We start from the raw sequence: 27,731 nt of genomic DNA, 5'->3' as shown, positions 1-27,731 counted from the left end.
TAGCTTTCCTCTTCTAGTTTTATGTTTTAGCTTTCCTCTTCTAGTTTTATGTTTTAGCTTTCCTCTTCTAGTTAACGTTCGTGCTACTATCAATTTAATATGAGTGAGTTCTAGTGTAAGAAAGTTCATCTGGTAAACACTTGGTAGAACTTATGGAGTAAAAACATGTCTAGTTACTGTAAGAAACAAGTTCTGTGCAGATCCCTTTCGAGTGTTTGTAACTTAGCAGATAATTTCAAAGTTGTAATGAAAAGCGTTAGAACATCGACATATATCTGCTTATCACTACTTTATATGCTAGTAAATTATCATTACTATATATACTAAATAATATATTCTTTTTAGACTTTATACATTAACACTATTTCAAAGCATCGATATCCGATTTTCTCAATTACCATTTAAAACATTTAAGCCTTAACACTTAAAAGTTACTGAGATTTCTTTTCTTTCAGATTATGTAAATGATAGAGAAAGCGCCCTCTACTGTTGACCAGTCCAATGGCTCCTAGTATGCCCGATAAAGAAACCGATTCGGCGCGAGAAGAAAAACAAGCCCGATCAGTAGCACTAGAAAAAGCATACGTTCATGATGTATATGATCAAATTGCACCACATTTTAGGAACTCTCGATATCGAGCATGGCCACATGTGAAGCATTTTCTTCTAGATTTAGAACCTGGAAGCTTAGTAGCAGATGTCGGTAAGTGGAATACATTCGTATCCAAATGGGTGTATTTTCTAACTTAATGAAAATCTTTTTGAGATAAAGTCAGACTCATTTTTACCCTGATAAAAACAGAAAAAATGTATGTTTACGTTCTGCAATTCTTTACGAAGGACTATAGTTTTTAATCTCCGTTGAAATGTGCATAGGTGTGCAAGTTACTTTAAATTACATATACGCTGACAGAATTGTTTTAACTGTGTGATCTATAATGAAACTTTCCTTTCATAGATAATATTTTACTGATTTCAATAATATGAGCATTTTTAACATATGATATATATATATATATTTGTGTGTAACTCGGTCATTCCTATAACCTTGGTGACCGAATGGAGCTGTACAATTGTAATCGCGATAAACAAATATTTTTTAACTCTTGTCGTTGTTTTACGTTTTATAAACTTTTTTGTATCAAATACGCACCAGCTTCACTGTTTGTTTGTAATTAAGCACAAAGCTACACAATGGGCTATCTGTGCTCTGCCCACCACGGGTATCGAAACCCGGATTCTAGCGTTGTAAGTCCGCAGACATACCGCTGTGCCACTAGGGGGCCAGCTTCACTGTGCTTAGTAAGTTTCATCCTGATCATAGTTCTCAAATATCGATACTGTTACGGTATAATTGTAAATTCTATCAAAAAACTAGCATGTCATTTTAAGTTACAGAACAATGTTGATTTTGAGGTAATGCTAATTGTTCGTTATACCAGTTTATTGTTATTAGTGAAATATGGATTGGAACCTGAACAGTTGATGGGGTTATGAATTTAGAAATTAATAGTTGAACATTGAAATATGTTTATTGCAGAGACGTGTGTGTTAGTAAGCTTACATTTCGAGAACTTGTCATTTGTGCTGATCTCAATGACTTTGTTTTCGTTATGATAATTATTATTTACGAACAGTGCTCGTTAGTTTGAGTTTCGTAGATTATCAGAAGTAACATTATAACAGTTAATGTCGTTGTCTTTCTGCTTGTAATACCAGACTAATAAGATCGACTTTATCAGAAGTGTTAGTTTTCTGATTGCACATTATCAGAAGTTCTATGTTTTCAGTTCGTAAGAGACCAGAATTCCATTGGCGGAAGTCGTGTTCTCATGGTTGAAAACATTACCATCTGAGATGCAAGTAATACAAACGCTTTCTTTCTACTGTAAACAACAACAACAACACGGTGGCCAATAGCACCACTACATGTCAGTTGAATATTTAGAATATATTTAATTTGAAAAGAAACGAGCGCACAAATTAAGCGACCAACATTTTTTGTAGACGTGCGTCAAACTTACGTCAGACTTCGACTGACCAAATGTAACGTAATAGCTTTAAAGACGAACCAGCCATGAATGAGCATGCTTGTAACGTGAGTTGTGTGGATCGTTCGATCTGCTTCATTGCATCGATCCATAAACTCTTCACCTTTTGGTTTATGGTGGCGTTCCAAGAGTGATCTTTTAATCAGGCCCTTGATAAAATATGGAAAACCCAGATAACTGAGTCTGACTTCTGAATTATTTTTTACCCGTACGAAACTTTTACGACTATTAAATGTAAAAAGTAACAAGCCACAAATAATAAATTCTAGACAATATCAAATTCCATAAGAAAATTATCTTCTCACGTTAGCAGTTTCTTTATTTTAAAACCCCTCATTATAATGTACAGCTTCTTATGTAAGCGACAATCGAAACACATGGATTACAGGCTTATACTCCTGCAAAAACTTCAAACTGTACATGCATATTTCTCTCTTCTCCAGGTAGGCCCAGCATGGCCAGGTGGTTAGGGCGCTCGACTCGTAATCTACGGGTCGCGGGTTCGAATCTCCGTCACACCAAACATGCTCGCCCTTTCAGCCGTGGGGGCGTTATAATGTGACGGTCAATCCCACTATTCGTTGGTAAAAGATTAGCCCAAGAGTTGGCGGTGGGTGGTGATGACTAGCTGCCTTCCCTCTAGTCTTACACTGCTAAATTAGGGACGGTTAGCGTGTAGCTTTGCGCGAAATTCATAACAAACAATCTCTTCTCCAGGTAAATTTTGCCTTTTAGGACTCTCAAAATTAAAATTCTCACGTCCTTTTCGTAAATCAAAAAAAACTTGCATAGTTTGAATTAGCAAGCATAATGAGTTTGGATCACTTGTGAGACAGAAAGGCTTTGTATGGTTTGAATTAACCAGTGTGATGAGTTTGTATCACTTGTGAGATAAGGCTTTGTAAAATTTCAGCTAACCAGTGTAACGAGTTTGTATCACTTGTGAGATAAGGCCTTGTAAAATTGGAGTTATCCAGTGTAACGAGTTTGGATCACCTGTTAGCCAGAAAGTCCTTCTATGCTTTGAATTAATCAGTGTAACGAGTTTGGATCACTTTGTGAGTCAAAAAGGCCTTGTATGGTTTGAATTAACCAGAATGAGTTTGGATCACTTGTTAGTCAGAAAAGTCTTGTATGATTTGAATTAACCAGAATAATAAGTTTGGCACATTTGTATTCACCAGGTTTGCTTTTTTTTATCCTATTTGATTATATCACCTTTGCTATTGTTCCGACGTTTTATTTTAAGCGTTACAGACAAAATAATACAAGCAAAAAATACGGTATAAATAGTGCACAGTAAACTTATTTCTCTATGGAATATATTAACACATTATGAACAGCATTATACTGATACGATATAAATCACCCAACTTCAATACGAATTAAAGGATTATAAAAAATATTTTGTAAATTGTAATTTCACATCTTATGTGTTATTTAATGCTAAGATTACCTTAATACATCATGTATATTTAAAATAAAAACAAATTACTAAAACATTTCTTCTGTTAAGAGTTGTTTCACAGGCATCAATGATCTCGGGGGTGTTTGTTCAGTCGATATGCCACTTTTTTTAGCGTTCACGAGAAATAAAACAAAAACGACATTACATCGGCGCTAATTGAGCCCTAGTGTGCCTCGAAGGCATTTCTAATACTTCATCCACATTAATCTCCCCCTAAGAATATAACGAGCTTGTTAACTTTGAATAAATGGAGTTATAGGCTAGATAACATTTAACTAGATCCCAAACGAAAAAGATTATCGCAAGTGATCTGGCTGTGGATGATGTTTGAAAACTGTGACGCAGAAGATTTGACGTTTGTCTGCAGAACAAAGTAACAAGAACATTAAGTGAGATGAAAGTAAATAGTCTTTCAGACTTATAATTTAGGATAAAATTATTAAATAAATAACTTAGTGAGCTTTCGATGAGTATGAAAACTCACCTGTCTAAGTCTAAGGTATTGAGGCATTAAAACTTGTAAAATAAAAAATATAAAATTTAAGAACATTCATTAAATTATTTATTTAGTAAGATGAAAGTATAGTATTTCAAAAGCTATTCAAATAAGAATAACTGCTTTAAATGACTTCCAGTGGTTAATTTGGAACAGAACAATCCGTAACGGCTTTCGGCCTCTTGAGGATTCAAACCATTAGCATTCCTGATCTTCTGATTGGAATATCACAAAAGGAAACACAGTAAATAAATAATATACAACGTTAAAATCGACACAAATGAAAACAATTTTTAATTCGGGCCAATCTATGTCATCTATAACGTGGACTCTACATGTTTCGATGTTTACCACTTCATTATCAGGAGTGAACTTGTACAAAATAAGTATTATTCCTTTCTTCTTAACTAGGTCATGTGACCTGTGTGTAAGTTTACATTTCTGCATAAATCTCAGAGGAGGCCCCGCCATATTCTTACACAAATATTCGCCGGATCTTCGTTTCTATTTAATAACTCATGATATTTTTTAAACTGTATTATTTCTAAAGATTCGCGGATATTTTTTACTCTAATCTCTTTTGGTTGGGCCAATATTACTGTTTTTTCCCATAATATCTTACTTTGTATTTTTTTTGTACATGTTCTGCTATGGCTGAATGCTCAGTCCTTTTATGTTCACACATTCCTTACGTTTTGTCTGTCCAGTATAAACACTTCAACATTGACATTTAATTTTATAAATTCAGCTTTTTTGTATTAACTGTATAGTATCTTTAGTATTACTTAAACTTTGTTTTGTCATATTCATAGGTTTAAATATAGAGTAAAATATCTGTTGTTTTTTAAATACTTTGAATAAACTAGAAGCTAAACCTAGAACATATGGCAACACAAAACATTCTTTATAATTTTACCATAACTCGATTTTAAGGAAATAACTTCATCCATTATTACCACATTAGTGCATTTTTTAACTGCTCTATGTACAATAATTGTGTTAAATCCTCTTTAAACTGTTATGTATTGCATTAGTAACAACTAATTTTTAAGTCCTCTTGTTTTGTACGTTTCTTGTAAAATGCAGACATTTTGTTGTGCTTCAGTGTGACATGATTCCTTTTGTGAAGCCATAAGAACTGAAAATGGTTTCCGATAAATAGATGTTTCTAAATTCCTTTCTTTATTCCTTTTTACCAATAGATCTTAAAACAGCAAACTAATATTTTTCTCAATTTCATATGTAAATTGTATAGAAGGTTTTATGCTATTCAAATAGCTTGCAAACTCTGTTAATGCCGAATCTGGGACATTTCGTTACGGACAACTTGTGACATGGACTTTTTGTTACGAAAAACATTTCGTTTCGGAATCCAAGTTACCGTCATATTATTACGAAAGGTTTTGTTACAAGTGTTTTTTTTTGTGATTGGTAAATTTTGTTACTAAGATTTACTAAGAATGAAAATGTTTCCTTTTCAATAGACGATACTAGTTTTGTTGTTGTTGTTTTTGGTGGTCAAGTTCGTACCTTAGTGTACATGTAAAATCTGACTATAAACATGGTTATTATGTAATGATGTATAACTAACGGTTTTTAGCACGCGCGCCCTCTGTAACGGTTTTTGAAAGAAGTCAGTATTTATCGTCCATAGTGATGGTCTCACTGGGTGTTTGAAAAATAATGAGTATCTATGGTTTCTGCCAGTGCTGTTCAACCAGAAACTTAACCTCTCACCATTGCACCTTTATTGGCACACACCAGGCTCCATTCAGCCCTGACAGCCGATCTCTAAATACTTTGGCTCAAACTGTGCACTGTGTTCACCCAAGTCAGAGTCTCAAGTTTCCATTAGCGAGAGAGAGAGGAGTGTTTTTGAGAAGTTTGGTTAAGTTTAGTTGGAGTGGCCATTTCAGACAGAGATTTCTGTATTGAACTCGAAATAGTTTTTAAACCGAGACATTAATCGTAGGCTTTTGTTATAAGCTATCATTAACTTTTTGTTTACGACTAAACAATGTGTTAGTTTAAGATTTAGTCTTAACTTTTGTAAGCCTTGTGTTTTTTGAGAACTGTAGAAAACAGATTTTGAAAATATCAACAAATTTTGGAACAGTTGACATTGGAACAGTGAACTTTTAGTAACGGTACATCTAGCGTGAATTGGAACTTTGAATTTACAACCTGAAGCTGAATTTTGACATACTACGTTTGAAGTGATTACGTTGAATTGGAGAGACAGTTACTACGTGGATCTAACAAGAAATATGATTTTTTTTGTATTGTACCCTTTTGTAAATTGTTGTATATAAGTTAATATTTGGTGTTTTTGTGTAATCTTTTAATATATAATATATTTTTAAAACTATGAAATTGCATAGTTTTAATTTTTTTGTTTTTACGTATTATACAGTACGATGATACGGGATCGTAACAGCAACAATGTTCATGATACCCCTACCCCCGTGTAACACATTGTAATAGAGGCTTAGACACCCCAAATGATTCTACAATTTACAATTTATCATTATTTTTAATAAAAAAAATTATCTGTCACAAAATCAGTATTTGTAACAATAACTGTCATGTCACAAAAATGATGTAACATGTTGTTTGAGTAAATATTGTCTACAATATCTCCAGCCTTGTTTGCTTACTTTTTTTACGATCCCTATTTCCAGGTTTTTAAATTCCCAATTTTTTATTTATCTTGTGGCAATAAGGCATTAACAGAGTTTGCAAGCTATTTAAATAGCATAGATCCTTCTATACAATTTACATATGAAATTGAGAAAAATAATAGTTTCCTTTTTTCTAGATGTATTGGTAAAAAGGAATGTAGAAACATCTGTTTATCAGAAACCCTTTTTCTGTTCTTATGCCATCACACCAGGAATCATGTCATACTGAAGTACAAAAAAATACATAGTAGTTTAAAGCGGATTTAACCCAATTATTGCAGATAGAGCAGTTAAGAAATTCACTAATGTGGTAATTGGTTCATTGTTTCGTTGGGTCAGCGTTTCGAAGTTTATTTTTTTGTTACTTTACTGTTCCGCTGCTTACACTGACTGATGGTTCATTGTTCCGCTGTGTTATCGTTTGTTAATTGACTCGTTGTTGCTCTGTTGTTTCGATGCTCACATTGACTGGTGGTTCATTGTTTCACTATTTTACTGCTTGTTGCTCTGTTGTTTCGCAGCTTATACTAACTGTTTGTTTGTTTTCTATCCGTTTCTTCATTGTTTGTTACGTTATTGTTCTGTTGCTTCAGTGTTCGTTGCGTCATCGTTTCATTGTTTAATATTTTGTTGTGTCATGATTAAGTCTTTCAGTATTTATTATTACACTGTTTCTTTACTCTTCTATTAGGTAGTACATAGTTTGTTGCTTGGTTTGTTTAAAAATAATATTAATTGAATGTACTAGACTAAAATGTAAATAGAAACATTTCTAACTTCTTTTATAAATATTATTTATTTAGTAATTTGATTATTGGCATAAATTAGCAATGCTGTACATTCACTGTTTGTCGTGTATATAATGTTTCATCTCACTTAAAATAACGCATGTTTATCGAATCCAGATGCCTTTCATATTTATTAATGCTTTTAAAGAAACAGTACTCATATTGTGTTACTTTTGTATTGTGTTCAGTGATTATGAAATGCAATAAGAATTTAGTTTTCCTCATTTATTGTTAATTTTACGCTATAAAGTAAACTATAATTCTAAAATAAATACGATTTTTATACAATTTGTTTTTCGTTTATCAAATGCAAGACCATTAAGATTTTAAGACTCGGTGTGTTATTATTTTAGATAATCCTTAGTCATGTCTAACTTTTCATAGTGATTCCAGTGTTTTACAATAAAAGTTCGTTAAGGAAATTAGCTTTATGACTTCTAGCCTTGTCTGAATAGCATTAATACTACGGTTGAACAACCAAAAATGTTATGGTAGACGTGTGTAGGAGGTATCTGTTTATATTATCGTTACTTGTTCTAGGCTTCTTTCAGAGATCCAGTAATCCAGCTCTTTACGATTAACGTTAACTTAATATATTACCCTCCTGACGATTAGATATACATTGCGTGGAGTTCAAATAACATGTTATTAGCACAGAACTTCGTGCTGATTTGGTCGGAGCCTGTGCTACGAGTTCAGTTCAAATTTGTTTTATTTATTACTTACTTTAATTTGAACTAATTCAGTTATTATTTTTTTTCTTATTGGTAACAGTGCAATCGTTTTTCACTAAACCAAAAATTGAGTGAAAGTCACTTTTTAGTTCTTTAATCTTCAGGATAAACGAAGTGTGAAAGGAATTAAAGAGGTTACACTGAGATCATATGTGGTATTTGTTATTCACAGCCTGTTGTTGCGTGCAAAATAAACACGGGAGTCGCAATTGTTCTATGTAAATACCTTATAATCGGACGCATTCGCTTGTATAACAAAAATCCACTCTATGTCCGAAGCCATAATATCTAAAATACCACCGGAAGTACTTAAAATATCTGGATTTTATGGTTGTGTTCTAAGTCACAGAATTTCTGAATACACAGGCACTTGAGAGAGGGCGTTTGTCCGAAATTTTTTGTAGTATGTGTTATGATTCTCCGACCAAATTTCTTTATTATGTTAAACGCTTATCTGGCGAACAGAAGAAACTATTTAACCCTTTCGCCCCGGGTAGGTTAAACTAAGAAAATGAGACACTAAAATAGTCAGATGCTATTTTTTGCAATATTCTTTTAGTCCTTTCGAGCAAACTAGCTCTAAAGAAATCAAACTAGTGATCAGTGAAAATATATACTCCTCAATTTAAAGTTTATTTATTTTATGTAGTATTAAATAGAACGTATTCTGTTTTTGTATTGAAAGTGTTTGTGTCATACAGGTAAATGTGAAGAAATCACTTATCTCAGCTAACATTACGTTAACAAGTTTGATTTTTAAAACTATAGAACGAAGACGACCAGATTAAAGAAATGATATTTTCAAGAACCTGGCTGTTTCTTATTCTTGTTTGAGCTTTTATAGTAACTTTTCATATTCATAGATCATAGTTGAGAGTATTTATACAAGTGACATAATGTACTTAAAGTGTCGTGTTTTCATTTTTAATTTTGAAGAGTATTTACCTTAGTTTCCAACATTATTTAAATATAACTAGGTGTTTGTTTTGCTGCCTAATATCTCTTAACACATCTGTGTCATCAGTTACCATTGGCAACATATCTGTTCTTTTGCTGATGTAATATGAAGCTGTTATCTTCAGTAGTTAAGACAATTTCGTTTGCTAAGCGTATATTTACGTACATAGATATTCCTTAACTTTATAAAATGACAGATTAAATTAATATTCATATCATGGGTGCAATATAAACTCTAAATTATACCAGTGCAGATAAGTTTGTTTACTAAAACTTGAGTTTTCTTATTAAACCAAATATAATATTGTAATATTTACTTTGTCACTACATCCTTCTTCTACTGTAAGCCTACTTTTCCTGTTTTAAGCTCACATAGATTTCGTCTTCCAACTAGAAATCTCAGCCAATGAACATAGATTTATCCAATAAGACCTCGCATGTTATATTGAATTTCACATATTTTTATTTCTCGAACAGTACCGTGATTTTTCTTCGAGTCCGATCGTATAAATTGAGTTATTGACCTGAAGGTTCAGTGCTGGTTTCTACGTTTTTCACTAAGCTTTATCCAATTTCTTATCCACATGATACTTTTAACTTTTCATATACGAAAACCAAAGACCCCCCCAGTCTTCTCAGGTGTAGAAATTAAGTTTTTCTGCAGAGTCTCTCTGCCGACAGTCTAACTTTGTGTTCAAAATCTTTGAATCAGGGACTAAGTAATCTCAAGTAATTCTTTACTTAAGAACAAGTTGTATATGTTCAACCTCCAGTTATCTCATTTTGTTTAAAGTCCAACATCCAGTAATCTGGTTCAGGGTTGTTTTTTCCTATTCTCCAGGAATCTAGTTTGATATTTTAAAGGTAATCTTTAGACGGGATTTACAGCTACTGAAGAAGTTGCAAACATTACATGTAATATCGTTAAAACACGAGCATTTCGTCCTTCAGGTAGTAAGATACACCATAATATCCAGATATATTATAAGGTGAACCCAAAACACGTTAAAGATACCCTAAACAATATATCCTCCCAAGAAGGATTACCGTGAAGGCGATTTGGGGGTGTTACCTTTATACTGATGATTCTCGTAAGGCAGTTAAAAATCTGGAAATAATAACTCACTGATCCTCATTGTATATCAGAAATGTTGTTGATTAGTTAGGTTAATGTATTTTTCGCACAAAGATGGTGCCTTATCTACGCTAAGAGTTTTTACAAATGGACTACAACATGGTGTACTTCGCTTGATTAATCATGTTCTTTCATTGTTATTATACACAGAAAGATGTAGCTGTCATATACTAGAGCACTTCTGTCCTTCCTCTCGGAAGAATGCCTAATGGAAAGTGTTCTAAATACTAATCTTTTATGTTAGGGTTAGTGATTCCTATGTTCAGAAATGACTTAAAAAACACACTTTCTACTGGATTAACAATCCTAGACCAATGTTAGTTCAACAATGTGTCAAAAATTCAACAATGAGAAAAAGTATAAAATCATTACATATAAATTAAGGAAACTAAAGTGCCATTACTCTTGCGGAGCTTCTTTTTATGATATGGGACCCACAAAATATTTGAGGTGAAATTAGTTTCTTCATTGTAACAGTGCTTCTTTAGATACAGGATTTCTGGAATAATACAAAATAATTCTAATCACAGACACCGAAATCTATAAGTTCACTTGTATTATTAGGCCTAAGTCTTTAGGTTAAGTCTGTATTAAGTATGACCTTTATTCGATAGAGATAAATTAGCACTGTAACTAGCGTATGTTTTGTTTTTGATTTAGTTTAGTTAGGGTTAAAACTTACCGTACTTAATACTATCAATAAATAAACTTTAATGTTAATCTATGACCCAACGTTAAACCTTTTTAAAATCGTTGATAAGCTTTTAATATGTTGTGGTAAAAAATGTCTACTGAACTGCATTTATATCCACCTTTTGTTTACATCCGTTGAAATGAAGTGCGTGCGCATTTGGATAGTAAGGTGCGTGCGCATTTTCAGGACATAAAAAAATTGGAGATTATTATAATAGATTATTTTGTGATCTACAGGCGCAACTACTTGAAGGCTGCCGGTACTTTATTAGACTTCTTAAGCGACAATCGTTAACCCTTGATATAAGAAAAAAATCGAAGATGATTTCGAATAAATTTCGTTATTCTATATTAAATTTGACAAGACTGCACTTGTAAGCAGCTAGTAGTTTATTCACAAACCAAATGAAATGTATTTTTTTATTCTTCGTAAGAAAAAAAAAAACTTACAAAAAATGGCTCAAGGACTAATGGAACTGAAGTCCTATATTCTCGGTAACTACTATAGGTCTGATTTGATGTAGGTAAGAGACATTAATGAAGTTTTAACGAGATTACTCTGCAAGCGAAGAACTGCGAAGATTTTAGCAGTTTAAATAAATTCCTGTATTGGAGCAATAATAACTGCAATACAGTTTATAAATCAGTCGTTTTAAGTCAGAGAATGGTTAGATAATACACTAAAGTAATTTGTCTTGATTTTGGTTATCTCAGTAGTACGCTGGTAAAGGGTAGCGAACTATGTATCCTTGGATCCAAAGTCCGAGCATATTAACTATCAGGCCACGCCTGGAACACAACAATTCTTGTCAATGTGGAAGTCATGCCATTCATAGTATAATATTTGACATATGTTGAAACAGTTACAATTTGTTTGTTTTAGAATTTTCGCGCAAAGCTACACAGAGGGTTATCTGAACATACTAGTCCCAACTTTAAACTGATAGACTTGACGGAATGTAGCTAGTTAACAGTACCTACTGCCATTTCTTAGGCTGCTCTTGTTTGGCCAAATAGAGGGGTTTCACCGCCACTCTTCTAGCATACCCACGGCCCCAAAGTGAGGAGCGCGATTTTACGGCAACAGCTTGTAAACTATGGACCCTCGGATTCACAGTCCGAGCATGCTAACTCGGTTTGGCACAGTGTGTGAAAGAAGAAAATCATGGCGATATGATGACCACGAAAATATTATGAATGCAAAGCTACTCTGGGGGTAAAGTCCACCTCTACAGCGATCAAAATCTCGACCATGCTCTTAAACGTGCTTAAGGTTTTATTTTCCGTTTCGTTTCTTTACTTATAGCCACTTACAGTACTGTGAAGCACGTTTATATACGTTTTTAACTGAACAAACTCAAGAGATATTTAAATAAAACATCCTAACTAAACGTTTTTACCTGATTTATTAAAACATTGGAATTACTTTATCTATAGTAAATAACTCCAAGTGATTTCATGTTAAATGTGAATATTAAGTGTAAACACGTGAATTTATTTAGGTATAAAGAGGGAACGCATAACACCATTAAAATTACCATTGGAATTACTTTATCTATAGTAAATAACTCCAAGTGATTTCATGTTAAATGTGAATATTAAGTGTAAACACGTGAATTTATTTAGGTATAAAGAGGGAACGCATAACACCATTAAAATATAAAATGAACCAACGCTACAAAACTATTTAGACTTTGTTCTGTGAACTAGGAAGCACTTTATTTGGGTTTATCTGGTTTTATTGTTGGTGGGATTATACCAAATTCAATTGCCTTTGCTTGGTATTAAAATAAAAATACAAACCTTTTTTTTATTATTATTACAATTACACACGTTTTTTTTTTTAATTTAATAAGCGCACTTTTATAATTTTTTTCTTTTCAGGAAAAGCTTTCAAATGTATTCATTCCCTGCTGATTTTGTTCCTAGTAAAATGGTCCTGACATTACGTGAGGTTTCCAGCTCAAAATTTAGCGGTTTTCTTTCTCTTGGCGTAATACTAAAGTAAAAGCATGCCTACGTGCAGGCACGTGCGTGATAAATATATTATCGCGCGTATACGTACACCACTGTAATAAGTTTTAGTGTTCGCTTTATAAACAACACTATTATAAAGACGGACATTGTAGTTTAATCAAATCTTGCATTATCTGTTTAATAACCGTACATTTCATGCAAAACTTTGATATTTCATGTAATTCACATGAAAACTTTAAATGCGTACTTCGTTTGTAAAATAGGAAATGCACCGTCTGAAAAACAGAAAGTTGATGTTGAGTGCCTCCAGTAAAATGATTCCAAGGCAACGTTGTTCCTATGGCATGGTATCCTAGCAACTGCTCGATGTTTTTACCTATTTCCTGAGACGGAAATGTTGATCATTTTGTTTGACACAAACAAAACAACCTTAACTTACCCATCACCATAGATATACGGAAACCAAGTGCGTTTATATGGCCTTCTACAACGCAACAGAAAAAAAAAAGACAACAAAAACGGGTTGCTACAGATTAAATTGCATGTTAGGAATAAAGAGTGTGCTGCAGGGTTTTGCTTCTACAAGCTGGAAAACGTATCGTTATAAATGTTATTGATAATATAAGAAATGCAAGCACTGTTTGTTTTATAAAATAATATTACTACTAAATGTCGGTTTTATACGGATATTTCACTGTCTTCGTTTGGTGGACAAAGAACCATCTGTGACAATTAGAACTGTTAAGACTAGATGGACGAATTATTAGATCTAAAAATAATTGCAGAAAACTGTCTCAAAAACGAGTGATAATGCAAATAAATTAAAATCATGCATATGAACGTTGGCTGATATAGTGTACACTCAAGACAAGGTAGTAATAATCGTTATATTCATTAAATAAAACGAACATATTTCTTCCCAGCTAATAACAAGAAATATTCCGTGACAAGCGACTTGAGAAAAAGTAATGACTTATTTGTTTGAGAAGGTGTTTTCTCGTCGCAAAGGTGGCGAACAATTAATTAGTCGAGTGAAAATAACATCAACGATAATTCACTCATAAAGCGTAGATAAACTAGCGTTAGAAAAACTGAACTGACATCTATGATGTCATTAGGACAAAAAACTGCCTTCTAATTTTACCGTAAAGTTGGAATTGGGGATCAGAAATGTGATCGTCATCCCAAAGCTATGCCACAGTTGTATTTTCGAAAACTAATTAAAGTCTAATGAAAATTGGTAATGAACGGAAGAGGAACAGCGGAATTTAATTTTTAATTTAGTTTTTAATTTGTGTAGTCTAAAATAAATAGGGTAACGAAGTAAAAAACATACTATATTTTTATAAGACAACTGATAGCTTCTTTATATTATTGATATTCAAATGAATTCCCCGGATGATTACGGTATATCTGTTATACATATATTACAAAAGACATTAAACAAAAAAGCACACGGAACATAAAATCTGTATTACTTCTCTCTCTGCTATCATGTCCTTTCTTTACAGTAAAAATTGGATCAGCCGCACTTACATGTATAGGTCCAGCACTTCAATCGCAAGAGTGCTTTTCATCTCAATTTCAAACCTTGTTCATGTTGTTATCACCTTCACAATGATATTATCGTAGATATTATTTATAAAATAGGTAATAGTGATATTGCTTAACCTTTATGTTTTTGATATTTTTATGATGACTTAGTAGTGAATATAATATAATTTTTTATCTGGTAGTTTAACTGCTTTGTATGTTTTGGTAAGTAGATTAAATTTTAAAAGCATAGAAGTTATTAAGCTGTGCTAAAACGCTATACTTATATGATGACAAATTGTTTAATATATAGGAAAATGTCTGTACGTGGTTGTTTTGAAGTTTGTTGTAAGTATGGTTACGGATTAATAAATGTTATATATTAAATGGTACGTTTAATAGAGTGCTAAGTCACTAATAAACACACATTTACTAAAATCGGCATGTAACTTAGAATAGTTTAGTGTTTTATACACAGAGGTACAGCCTTGTTATATATGTGTTTTGTAACGTTTTACAGAACTATAGGTATGAAGATAATGATAACGTGTAAGTTATTTGGGTTAAAACAGCTTCTCAGAGCAAAGGAGAGAAGATTAAGGTCTGGCATATAGCCTGGACCGACCTCTTGTTGTGTACAGTGCAATTATGAAAGTAATTAATCCAAGAACAGACACTGTTGTAACTGCAGTTGTTCGTGTTATATTAAACAGTCTCGGTGTTTTGTGATATTTATCTCTATGATACATTAAGTCGTTGATATTTAATGTTCTACACTTTGACGTTTGAGGAAGCGAAGTCTGTATATATATATTTATTTACAACTCTTCGGGAGTGAGGGTTAAAGGATTAACTTTGTGATACCTGTTAAAGTTGGGTTGTGTGGTTATTAACTATATATCTTTCTTAATAACTTTACAACATCTATTAAGGTTAGGTCGTATGATAAGTAGAAATGTGTTTTTTACTATCTTTACAGTGTTTGTGAAGGTGAGGTTGTATTTTTAGCTATTATGTATAATTTTACTAAGTTTACAATATCTGTGAGTATTAGGTTAGGCCTTCAGTTATTGTGTATGTTTCTATTAACTTCACAATATCTATTAAAGTTAGGTAGTGTGTTTCGTAATTATATATGTTTTTATTATTAACATTGTAATACCTGTTACGTTAAGTTATTGTACGTGTTTTATTAACTATGCTATATTTCTTAATTTACGGTGTATGATTAGTAACTTTATTTTTGATTGATACATCAATCGTGAGACAGAAGAGACTTCACAAGTTAGATCAATTGAAGTAATTCTCACGTTATTAACAACCTGTATGTTGGAGGTTAAGGAAATTCAAATTATTTACTTCCTTAGCTTCCAGTTTATGTTGTCATCAATAACCACCAGTCATTTAAAATGTATTTATCATATAAATATTGGAGAGAGGTTGATAAAGATCGACTTCGAGTGGTACTAGTATAGCTGTAATCAACATGAGTTAAGCACAATGCTTTAGGGATTATATTAACACGACTGTCTGCAACTATAAGCCCTCCAATAGCATGCTAACTCTGACACAGATGAAATTATGCTTTTATTATTACTTTCTTGTCACGCACTTGATAGAAAATAAGAGGAATGTCCGTATATTTTCACCATTCGGTGTTTAAGATGTATTTTAATGAAAAGGCTATTGTATTCAAATATAGGATAAAACCGTTGAAAACAAATCAATTTGTCCATTAATGTGAGTATAAATGTTTTTGGTCGAATATTTTCTTATTTAATACATTTCAAGAGTATAAACTAACTCAGTCAGGAAACCTTCAAAATTTATTTAAGATTTAGTCTGATTATCATTAGATATTGAGTTTCATTACTTTTAATAAAATACATCAAATGAATTAAACTTGATTCTTCTTAAGTTTCTTTTGTGGTCGTTGGTTTGTTTGTTAAGTTACTTAACTTTTAGCCTTTTTTATATTTAGATAAGTTTGCAAATTCAAGGATTTAGTGTGAAGCGGCATCTCCCACAGGTTAGAATAGTGTGAAGTGGCATCTCCCACAGTTTAAAAATAGTGTGAAGTGGCATCTCCCACAGTTTAAAAATAGTGTGAAGCGGCATCTCCCACAGGTTAGAATAGTGTGAAGTGGCATCTCCCACAGTTTATAATAGTGTAAAGCGGCATCTCCCACAGTTTAAAAATAGTGTGAAGTGGCACCTCCCAAAGTTTAGAATAACGTGAAGTGGCATCTCCCACAGTTTAGAATAGTGTGAAGTGGCATCTCCCACAGTTTAGAATAGTGTGAAGTGATATCTCCCACAGTTAAAAAGGAAGACCTTGTAAGGAATCTGTTCTAAATTATTATGAATAAAACGCCTTTCATGTTTACTTTTATTTCCTCTTGAAACCAATCATTCAGATAATACCAGCAGAAAAGTGAAATGGTTTTGACACAAACCCAGTCTAAAGTCAAGCCGTAAACAAATATAACATGACTTAGCATCAGTTTATCTCACAGAGAGAGTTGCTTCTATGCTCGTGTTTTGGATTTGCCTATTTTGTGAGGACACTCACTTGATATTATGTCGTCAAAGTAGGATGATCAAAACGTCTTCATTCAGCTAGTTATAAACTTGTATTTTCTGTTGATTTTTTTTCGGGGGGGGGGTTATCTTCCACGATTATAAACCATTACATTTACAATTAATTTACAGGCTGTGGAAATGGAAAATATCTAGACATCAATTCCGAGGTGTACAAAGTGGGAGGTGATCGATGTAGCTCCATGATTCAGACTGCTGGGAAGAAAGGCCAAGAAGCTCTCATATGTGACAACCATCAGTTACCATTCCGTGACGAAAGCTTTGACGCTGCAATATCAATAGCTGTTATACACCATTTTGCTACTACTGAACGCCGCGTGAGGGCTCTTCAGGAACTGGCTAGAATTTTGAGGATTGGTGGCAAAGTGATGATAACCGTATGGGCCATGGAGCAGAATAATCGAAAAGTAGGTTCTGTTTTCTTATTCAAACCTTATATCACCATTTAATTACGTATTTGGCAATCAATACAGTTTCAACGATTTGAAATTGTTCCGTGTGTAAGCTATATATTATTGTACATATAACTACAAACAAGTTAAGTTCCTATTTTATAATAATGATAATCTATTTCTTTGAGAGTGCAATTGTTTCCCAGGATTGTTTGAAATTATAAAAAATAATAAAAGACAAAAATATGAAATTAAACTTAGTGACATCAAGGAACCAGAGAAGTAGCAAGAATGTTCAACTAGGTACTTTAAGTACTATATATGTGTTAAAATTATGTAATAAAGAAGAAACCATTCTTAAATAAAGAGAGTTCGCGCATTTTACTGAAACCATCAGAATACCAACACAGCATTTCACTACGTCTTACATTTAAACACGTGAAAATAACTTTGCTTGGAAATAACGAAAAATCACGCATATATATTCTAAACTTCTCCACGTAATTATTTGTGGGTTAAATTATGAAATAAGAATTCATAATTAGTAGAAGAATACAAGTTACATGACTAAATATATTTTAATAACAGTAACAAAACTAGACATTTTTTACTAATTACTTTGAGGAGGTAGATAAACTAGTGGTTCTCAACCTTATCTGATTCAGGACCTACTTGTAAACATTGATGTACAGTCATGGTACCTAATAAATATAGCTTTAGATTTGTTAAATAAATAAATAAAATATTATCTATTTTGATGTATAGTCATGGTACCTAATAAATATAGCTTTAGATTTGTTAAATAAATAAATAAAATATTATCTATTTTGATGTACAGTCATGGTACCTAATAAATATAGCTTTAGATTTGTTAAATAAATAAATAAAATATTATCTATTTTCAAAGTCTGTTCGCGACCCGATCACACATTCTGACGACCCATGGAGTGATAAATGCTGATCCAGCGACTATTTCTTTCACGCTTTGTCGACCCGCTTGAAGGTGTGAATATGATTTTCAGTTTAAAAAGTCAGAATCGTAATTAGATAATATAAACTATGATTCTGACTTTTTAGATTGAAAATAATTATTTTTAGTAACAAACTATAAAAGAAAAAATCTAACAGCAAAAATAAAACTCAGCAAAAAAAAAAGCGTGGGGCGAGAATGAAAAACACACAATGTTTTCAAGTATTCTTTCCCTTCATAAGCACAGCTTAGGGTCAGTAAAGAATGGTATACACTTTCAATGCAAAATGGTATTGTTTGGTGTACCTGGTGACTGCTAATTGTTGTAGTTTATTTATTAATTGTAACTTAGTAACATTAAGTTCTTTGATCATTTTCCAATTATAATAAATAAATTTAATATTAGCCCATCATTTACAATAACAACAGTAGATGTTTTGAAATGCATTTAGGAGGAAAATACTGATAAACGAGATAAAATCCCATTACAATCTAAAAGTATGCAAGAGGATAAAGATAATTTTAAAGATATTAACTTCTATTCGAGCAAATTCTTTTACATATAGATATTTTTTACCGGAATATTCTAGAAAACAACAAAATATGTCACTGGATTTGTTCTCAGTCTGTGTTGTTAATACAAATGCTAGTCCTAAATATTTAGATATTTACATATAATCATATACTTAGAGTTACCATAATTAATACCAAATAAATATATTGATATATTTCAAGGAGAAAAATATATTCCTGAACTTTAGTCTAATTTTGTTCTAATTCCAAATTACACAGATTATAACGTTTACACTCAAAACGTACTCGGTCAATGCAAGAAAAATAAATCATCAGTGCTTTATCTTAAAGTAGTTTTTGCTAGTTGAAAGGCACTTGTCTGAATTGTGTCTCGGAAGTCTTAATATTATTATGAACATAAAAAACCCGGAAAATACAGGATTGAAATACCTATATTTTTGCATCTTTAGGTTATATAACCATCTTCACCCAGATTACGCTATACGTTTAGAGAAAAATTCCATAATTCGATATGACATAGAACACTATAATTTTACTTTGTCTAAATTCCAGCTGGTAGAAACTGCCATTATAGATAAAGAAATATTAAATTTTTCTGAAAGTTTTCTATTGTTTGTTCCCTTCTAAGTTATATTACGAAAAATTACACATTTTCTTATTTTTAGTTCGATTCCCAAGATGTGTTAGTGCCTTGGCATCAACCTGTGACAAGCAGCAGTGAAGGTGAGAATTTTATTCCGAAAAACTAACCAAAATATTAAAACCAAAACAGTACTTTAAAAACCACCCTGGTTTCTGAATTTTTATATATATATCACGAGCCTTGTGTTTCGTAAAGTATTTATTACTATTTATAATTTGTAATCTGCAGCATGTGGACAGATTTTAAGCTGTAGCATAATCTTAAGGTTAACAGGTACATGGGTGCTCGGTCCTTAAGAATGTTGAAAGGGAACATTATATAGCCACGTGATTCACGGGTAGGTACTTTTTAGCAAGTATTTAACCATAAACTTATGACATATGGAAAACTCTCTATCTTTAACCACGTTGTAGTGAATTAACCCTCATCGGTACGGAGCCACTGTTAAGCCGTACAAAGTATGATTAGGAAGAAAGATCAGTCTCACGTACATTACATAACTTGTACTAGAGAACCGTGTAGCGTATGTTTACTTATTTTTTTAATGCAGTGTTGAAACAGACATAGGAAGGTTGTATTTATAACCAAGTTCTAAATACAATAAGGTTCCAACTCTAATATTCATTGCTTATCTATTATTGTCTGGTAATTCCTGTTTAAGCCTGTACTTAAGCTTTTTAAAGGAACACAGAATTTCCATAAAAAAGCTAACTTTAAGGGATAATGATAACATCATTTACATTAGAATTATGAATTTTTAAACATTACTACTAGTTATTAATAATATTTATAAAAGCGGATACTCAGTTTGAAACTATGTCACTTCAGTAAAATTAGTTGACCATTGTTTTGGTTTTTGAGTTATCATGTAATAAAAAAAAAGAAGCAGAAGAAAGAAGAACAAGAAATTCAAACATTTTACTATGATATTTACAAACATTCCCAGAACTCGTGACTCAGTCATTACATAGATATTGTTACAAAAGGAAACACTGTATAGTATTGTAAAGTTCTGATGATGTATTGAGGAGATATTTAAAATATGCAGTGCTATCATCTGCCTGATAACTTGTACTAGAGAAAGGAGTAGCGTATATTACATAACATGTACAAGAGAAACGTGTAGGTACATCACATAACTTGAATTAGAAAAACTTGTAGCGTAGATGACATAACGTGTTAGAGAAACGAGTAGGAAAGATTAAGGAAACACCTCAGAAGTTGTACTATGTAACACGTTGGAAACACCTCAGAAGTTGTACTATGTAACACGTTCACATATTTTGTTCAAACATTAACCTGACTTAGAGATTCAAACACCTTTTGACAGTGTTATCATTAGCTTTCTTATTCAAACATTATCCTGACATAGAGATTCAAACACCTTTTGACAGTGTTATCATTAGCTTTCTTATTCAAACATTATCCTGACATAGAGATTCAAACACCTTTTGACAGTGTTATCATTAGCTTTCTTATTTAAAGGAGTTAATAAGTAAAGTACATTTGGTGTTAGGTCTGATGTATAATTTTGAACGAAAATAACGTGCACAGGACGGATATTCTTTGGCGCCACACACAAAAAAAAAACGTTTTGCTATACCTTGTTTTTACTTAGTTTTGCATATTTTTATCACCATTTTGTTGTTCTGTGGTGTTTTGCGATGACTTTTTTAAAATACAAATGAACAACTGATAAATCTGAGCGCAAGATTGACTAGTCAGTGCAAGTTGTAAACAACTTATGATATCATATTTTTATGTGTATGTAATGAAACAAATTATCAAAATTATTCATTGTTATTCTGCCTGAGAACAACATATTCAGTTCTCGGATTATGCATAATTCACAGTTGATCTAACGAGAGTGGCTTATAGTTTTTAGACTATTATCTTTTCTGAATTATTCTATTTTGACAAAAACTTCAGCCCTTAGAAAGTGATGAGGTGGCAAAGTTTTATTTGTTGAAATATTAACTTTTTTGTCATAAAGCATTACTAGTGATTAACTTTATTGTTAAAAACTAGATAATTAGACTTTATTTTTTATTCAGATCGTGGTTCTTCAGCAGAACGGGAGCTGACAAGTACCAATACCAGTGACGATGACCTGTTGGTTTACAATGCTTACTTACCACCCTCGGACACGGAAGCACCATTTGGGCACGTCTCTCGCCGAAAGAACAGATTTAAAACCACTGACAGTAGGTATAGAAGTCAGAGAAGTGGTTTTCTCTACAATGGAAGCAGTAGCTCAGAGCTGTCCAGCCCCAACGAGACATGTTACAGTTTCATACGACGTGCCTTTAAGAAATTAACGGTGCCCTCTTCACCTTATTCTGGACATAGCACTTCAAAGCCGTACTTCTACAGCTCTTGTCGACGTCCTTGGTTCTCTGAAAGCACAGAGTCAAGCAATCCTCCTACCCCACCCACTCAACAACCGCAGGAGGAGTTACACAGAGATGAAAGTCAGGATTCTGAAGAGCCCGTCGATATGTGTATAGAGCTACGTCACTTAGAGGAAGATGATTTCACTAGCGTCTCACGTGAAGATAAGCACGGAGAACGTGTGAAAAAGAAAGAAGAGAAAGTCTGGTCTCTGACTGATCTACTAAGCATCATACCGAGTTTCTTCCGCATCAGGAGGACTTCAGATAAAGACACTATGAAGGATCTACAGAAAAGAATATCTACGGTCAGTGATCCTCGTGAGTATCTTGTTAAGTCTGTGACAAAGAATGGCCTAGTGCGATCGAGATCCACTATGTCCTGCGTTGCGCGGTTTGATAGCTTGAAAAGTTTAGTGGACAACACTTTGTATAATAAAGAAAAACTTCCATGTGTAACAGAGTCGACAACAACTGACGATACTGTTTCTAGTAAATTCACAGTTTCAGATATTGCTAACGGTAACATCATTCTGCCCGATAAAGAAAAAAATGAACTAAAAAGTCACGAAAGCAAAAAAACTCCAAAAAAGGTGGTTCCTAAACTTCCCTCAGAATTCATTCCCACTAATGTGGAGAACTCTTCTTCCCTAACATTACCAGACAACGCTAATGTTCTCCACAATATAGTAAATGACATTTATACTGGCGAAGAAATGCGAAGACAAAATACTAAAAATCATGTACTCCTTGCGAAAACAAGTTTTCAGGCTGTTCAAAACAAAAATGCTAATAAAAATTATAGAAATACCCAAACAAATATTGAAAACAATCATGAGACATTAAATTCGGAAGCAGGGATGTTTGAGGCTGAACAAGATAAAGTGGAAAGCCGGTTATCCTCCTATTATTCTATGCCTGAACTGCACACAATAGGAACTGAGGAAAATTTATGGATACATGAAAATCAACTAGCCGTTACTGACCACTCCTTTAGTGCCAATCGACCCGACAAAGATAATTACGATGGTGTCATGGATTATTGGGGATATGGAGACCACGCAATCAGATGGCAAGAAGAGGATGACAACTTCTCTTCAGTAAGTTTAACTGCTAGGTTACCAGCTCATCGATCTAACGATATGTGTGTCTCCATGCTAAAGAAAGGACAGGTGAGGCGTAGTGTAAGTATAGACACAGCTAAAAAGTTGACTCCCACTCCTCAGTCTAGTGGTTCTTCAACTTCATTGGCCCAAGGATTGCCTGTAGGCTGCTTGCGGATTAAACGTATCCCTCAAAGTCCAAGCCGCAGAGAGAGCTTGAAGAGCGACACCAGCGTCGACAGTGAAGAGTCTATAGTGTCAGTTATAGCTCGGAAGAACAATGGGGTTCAGAGTGAGTCAAGTGTTGACAGTGAGGAGTCCATTATCTCAGTCATTCAACGGAGTTCTAGTGAAATTGAAGCCCTGATGATGCGAAAAGAACATTCTCGAGCTGGCAGCCGCTCTGCTCAAGCTTCACCTTTAACCCTACTTAATAGTTCTGGTAACACCTCAGACTCTTCGCCACCACTTTCTGCTTCAGGACTGGGTACGAATTCTTCCTATGCTACAGGATTACATTATTCTAGGCCTAATGGAGACCAAAAGTCTTCTCAAACCAATGTTAATGCAGGTGCCTTGGAGAGAGACATCTGTTCCTCACCTGTACCAGAAACCACAACACATGAAGGTCGCACATCAAACCAGAAATACACCTACGTTCGAGAATGTGAAGCTGTCGAAAAATCACCAAATGTTTCTCCGCCTAAATTAATCGCAGATAAACCATTCACAGACCACAATCTACATTCTAAGCAAGTGTTTACATTTGATGAAAAGGAAACATTTCCATCATTCGACAACGGAAAAAAGGAGTCTCATATAAATACACTTAATAATACCGTTGACCAATATTTTATTAAGAATTTGGATGTTAGTGTTTCCTGCCAAACAAGAGGAACTTTGCTATATCAGAAGAACGAATTTGACCCTAGGCCAATATGCTCGTCACGTTCACTATTTCAGCAAACTAGAAATACAGGAAGTCTTGGTCTCATAACAATCCCCGCTGAGCAGCCATTTAAACCATTTTCTGGTTGTTCAGTTGAAGAGAAGCTGGAGACATCAATAAATGAAGAGGGGTTAAAAGTTAAGGGTGAAAACGTAGAAGTTTCTGGCGATCATCAAAGTTTGAAAAGTAACGACAAAGTACAATGCCCAAATCAGATTAAACTGGGTGAAAATTGTAACATTAATTGGAAAGATTCTTCCTCTTCTTTATCGAGTAATGCTGCTGAATTTATTAAACCTACAGATAGACCTGATATTGTACCAAATGTAGCTCAGAATGATACCTGTAGCCCTATAAACATGATGAAAGGTTTCGAGAGTAAATTTTATGGAAACGATAAGTTCGTAGATATTTTACCCAGACTGCTAAACAAAGACGAGTGTCGTGAAACTACTGTTAATACCACAGTAGAAACATTAAATAGTGCTACTGGTCAAAAACGCAACGAGCCTTTAGAAGACTCGAGTCGCCTGAATAAATACGACAGTGAAATTTTAGCGAAAGTTAATAAAACACCAATGAAATCGAGTGAAATTCCAAAAGACGTTTCTAAAGATAACGTTGTGCAAATATCTGATTTTGCTGATGATATGATGAATTGTGTAAATAATACCAGTGGTAATATCTGTTTTCAAAAAGGAAGGGAAAACTTATTAGTAACTAACAGTAAAAGAATTTCTTCCGTTGTTTTAAAGTCTGAAAATCACAGCGAGTGTGTAAAAGATGCAGAAAGAAATGTACTTCCAGATAACTTGCCTAACTTTAACGAAGTAAATGCACGTTTGCTTGAAACAGGTGCTTCTAATCCCATAGACGGTACAAAATTGTTGTCTATGGTAGCTCAACATATAGACATGTTACAGGAAAGCCTTACGGCTGAACAATTGAGAATAGAGGATACCATAGTTAAAGATATAGAAATTGAAGAGAAAGATAACCAAAAAACTGAAAGTGTAACAGTTGAAGAAGAGAACACAAATAAGAATGTTACGATCAAAAATCAGACACAAGAGCCTGTCATTATTGAAGTTCAAAAAACAAAAACCAAAGATCTAAACACAGGAAAGACTATCACAGTTACAGATCTGATAATAGAGGACTTTGAAGAAGTAGATCAAACAGTAATAGGAAGTAGTTCAAGTGAAGACAAGAGAACAAGAGCTGATGCATGTGGAGATCGTAGATTGGAAGAGGCTGTTAAAGTAGTAGACCAAAATACAGAAACTGGTGAAGGCAGTAATATATTAGAGGCGGTTACAGTTGAAGACAAACAAATAAAAGCTCTTACTGTTGGAGACCGTAAAATATTGGATGTTATTGCAGTTGAAGATGAAAGGGTAGTAGCTGATACTAGTAGAGACAGTAATGTATTAGAGTCTGTTACAGTTAAAAACAAACATATAAAAGCTCTTACTGTTGGAGACCGTAAAATATTGGATGTTATTGCAGTTGAAGATGAAAGGGTAGTAGCTGATACTAGTAGAGACAGTAATGTATTAGAGTCTGTTACAGTTAAAAACAAACATATAAAAGCTCTTACTGTTGGAGACCGTAAGATACAGGAGAATGCTACAGTTGTAGACCAAGTAATAAAAGATGATACTACTGGAAACCGTATAATATTGGAGACTATTACAGGTGAAGTCCAAAAGACGAAGGTTATTAAAAGTGGTTGTGATAACATGGCAAGATCTGTCTTAACTGAAGAACAAAGACTAGGAGACTTCATCTCAACAGAAGAACAAGAAATAATGAAAGCATTCGCATTGGAAAGCCAAAAAGTAAAATTGGAAAATAAACTTGGTTGCACCGAAAAAGAAACATTAGTTCATGAAATCAATGACGCAGTGGATTTAACAAATAAAATGACATCGGCTCTTAAGAAATCTGACCATTCTGTTAATTATCTGCAAGATGACGATCAAAAGCACGTCAGTATGGAACTAACTGATGTCCCCGAAATATTTCACGCTGACCAGACTGTTTTGGAAGTTAAACAACAGAAAGAGACATTGGCTACCAAACAAAACACAACTGGCTCTTTAGTTCAAAACAAATCCTTGTCAATGTCGAGTTCTCAAGAGAGCTTGCAGGACCATGAAGATGGTGCCATGACATACCATCGGTATTATCACGTGTTTCGCCAGGGTGAACTGGATTCTCTTATTGAACGATACGTCGAAAACCTGCATATTATATCATCTTATTATGATCATGCCAACTGGTGCATTATAGCAGAAAAAGTTCAAGTGTGGACAATTTAGTTTCAACTAGGTTAGAATGAAACGTGTGTTTGTTCGTCTATGTCAAGCTGTAACTAAAGAGAAAGAAGAGGGAGATAATTGGTTGAAAAATCATATTTCACTTTGCTCTCATAATGTAAATAATTCAACTTTCTTTTTAAAAAAAAGATATGTACAAATTAAAAAGTTACAAGAACACATATTAAGATACTTGTGGAAAAATATGTTTACAAATTGAACCCTGTCGTTACTTGGGTCGGAGAGGACAAACTTTTTTCGTCTCAGTATCTTCTCCAGGCTTCCAACGTCATACATTTTTTATGAATTAAAATTTCACCATTGTACATAACATAACAAGAGCTTTTTGGTGCTCATGCCAACTTCTTTTTCAACAACATTTTGAGCTCAATCCTATAAAATTTTGTGACTTAAAAATTCATTATCTTAGAAATTTTCAGCCCATCACGTCTAGCGCCATCTATTTACAACAATAGGTACCACTTCAATATAATTTATTGCACAGAAAACTGCTGGTATGAACAGTTAACAAACCATATATCTAAAATAGTTAAAATTAGAAAAATTATTTAATAGTAAAAATATTTATTATACTTTTCTCTACTCTTACTGTTTTGCAAACACAGAAATTACCAGTATTTAACCCTCTTAAAATAGGTATCAAAGTAATTAATTAATAGGTTGCGCTAGTGCTGGTGGGCATTGGTCGCTATAACTGCTTCTCGTCAAGTGTTTCTTCTGACTGATTCTATTCTATCACAGTTCTAATCTCATGTTTTACTCAACTATACCCGGTGGTAACTTCGTACTTCTGGCTCTCTGTGATATATCAGTGCTGCTTTAAATTTTCCTGATTTAATTCAATAATATGTAGTTGAAGTTTGTAAATTCAATCGCATGTAAATTATAACAACGAATTTTCTACATAAAGTTGAATAAAATCTTTTACTGAAAACATGATGAACTGTTCATATGATTGACAATATTAAACTTCAATTGACCCAATGATGGCATACAGAATTACAAACCAATAGCAAAATCGTACAAACGCCAAGATAATACTCTTCCAGTGTCGGTTAATTTGAGAATTGGTTTATCTATAGGTAAGAAACTTAATCAGCCAACATTGCCAAAGAAAATCACATGCTAAGAACAAACATCTTATACCACCAATACCCAAAGATAAATACAAGCGGTTTATCTATAGGTAAGAGCGAACATCTTGATCAGTCAACACTGCTAAAGTTAAGCACAAACAGCTTAACCAGTCAACACTACCACATAAAAACAAAAACTATTTATCAGTAGGTAAAGA

General features: G+C 33.3%; 1 protein-coding gene across 8 annotated transcripts in view; it reads left to right on the top strand.

Annotated features, from left to right (window-relative positions):
* Positions 1–27,364, top strand: part of LOC106461431 — a 114,031-nt gene extending 86,667 nt beyond the window's left edge. For 6 of the 8 annotated variants that reach the window (XM_022388399.1, XM_022388400.1, XM_013921251.2 and 3 more), the window contains 4 exons: positions 456–703; positions 17,226–17,521; positions 19,676–19,733; positions 21,708–27,364. In XM_022388399.1, coding sequence (XP_022244107.1) covers positions 502–703; positions 17,226–17,521; positions 19,676–19,733; positions 21,708–26,419 — 5,268 coding nt within the window. In that variant the 5' untranslated portion in view covers positions 456–501 and the 3' untranslated portion in view covers positions 26,420–27,364. The remainder of the gene's footprint in view (positions 1–455; positions 704–17,225; positions 17,522–19,675; positions 19,734–21,707) is intronic. The other 2 variants (XM_022388402.1, XM_022388403.1) reach the window with 2 other exon arrangements.
* Positions 27,365–27,731: the final 367 nt, after the last annotated feature.

This window comes from Limulus polyphemus, unplaced genomic scaffold, assembly GCF_000517525.1.
Source record: "Limulus polyphemus unplaced genomic scaffold, Limulus_polyphemus-2.1.2 Scaffold957, whole genome shotgun sequence".
NCBI lineage: Eukaryota > Metazoa > Arthropoda > Merostomata > Xiphosura > Limulidae > Limulus > Limulus polyphemus.
The sequence above is the reverse complement of the archived record's forward strand: the minus strand, read 5'-3'. Positions and strand labels throughout refer to the sequence as shown.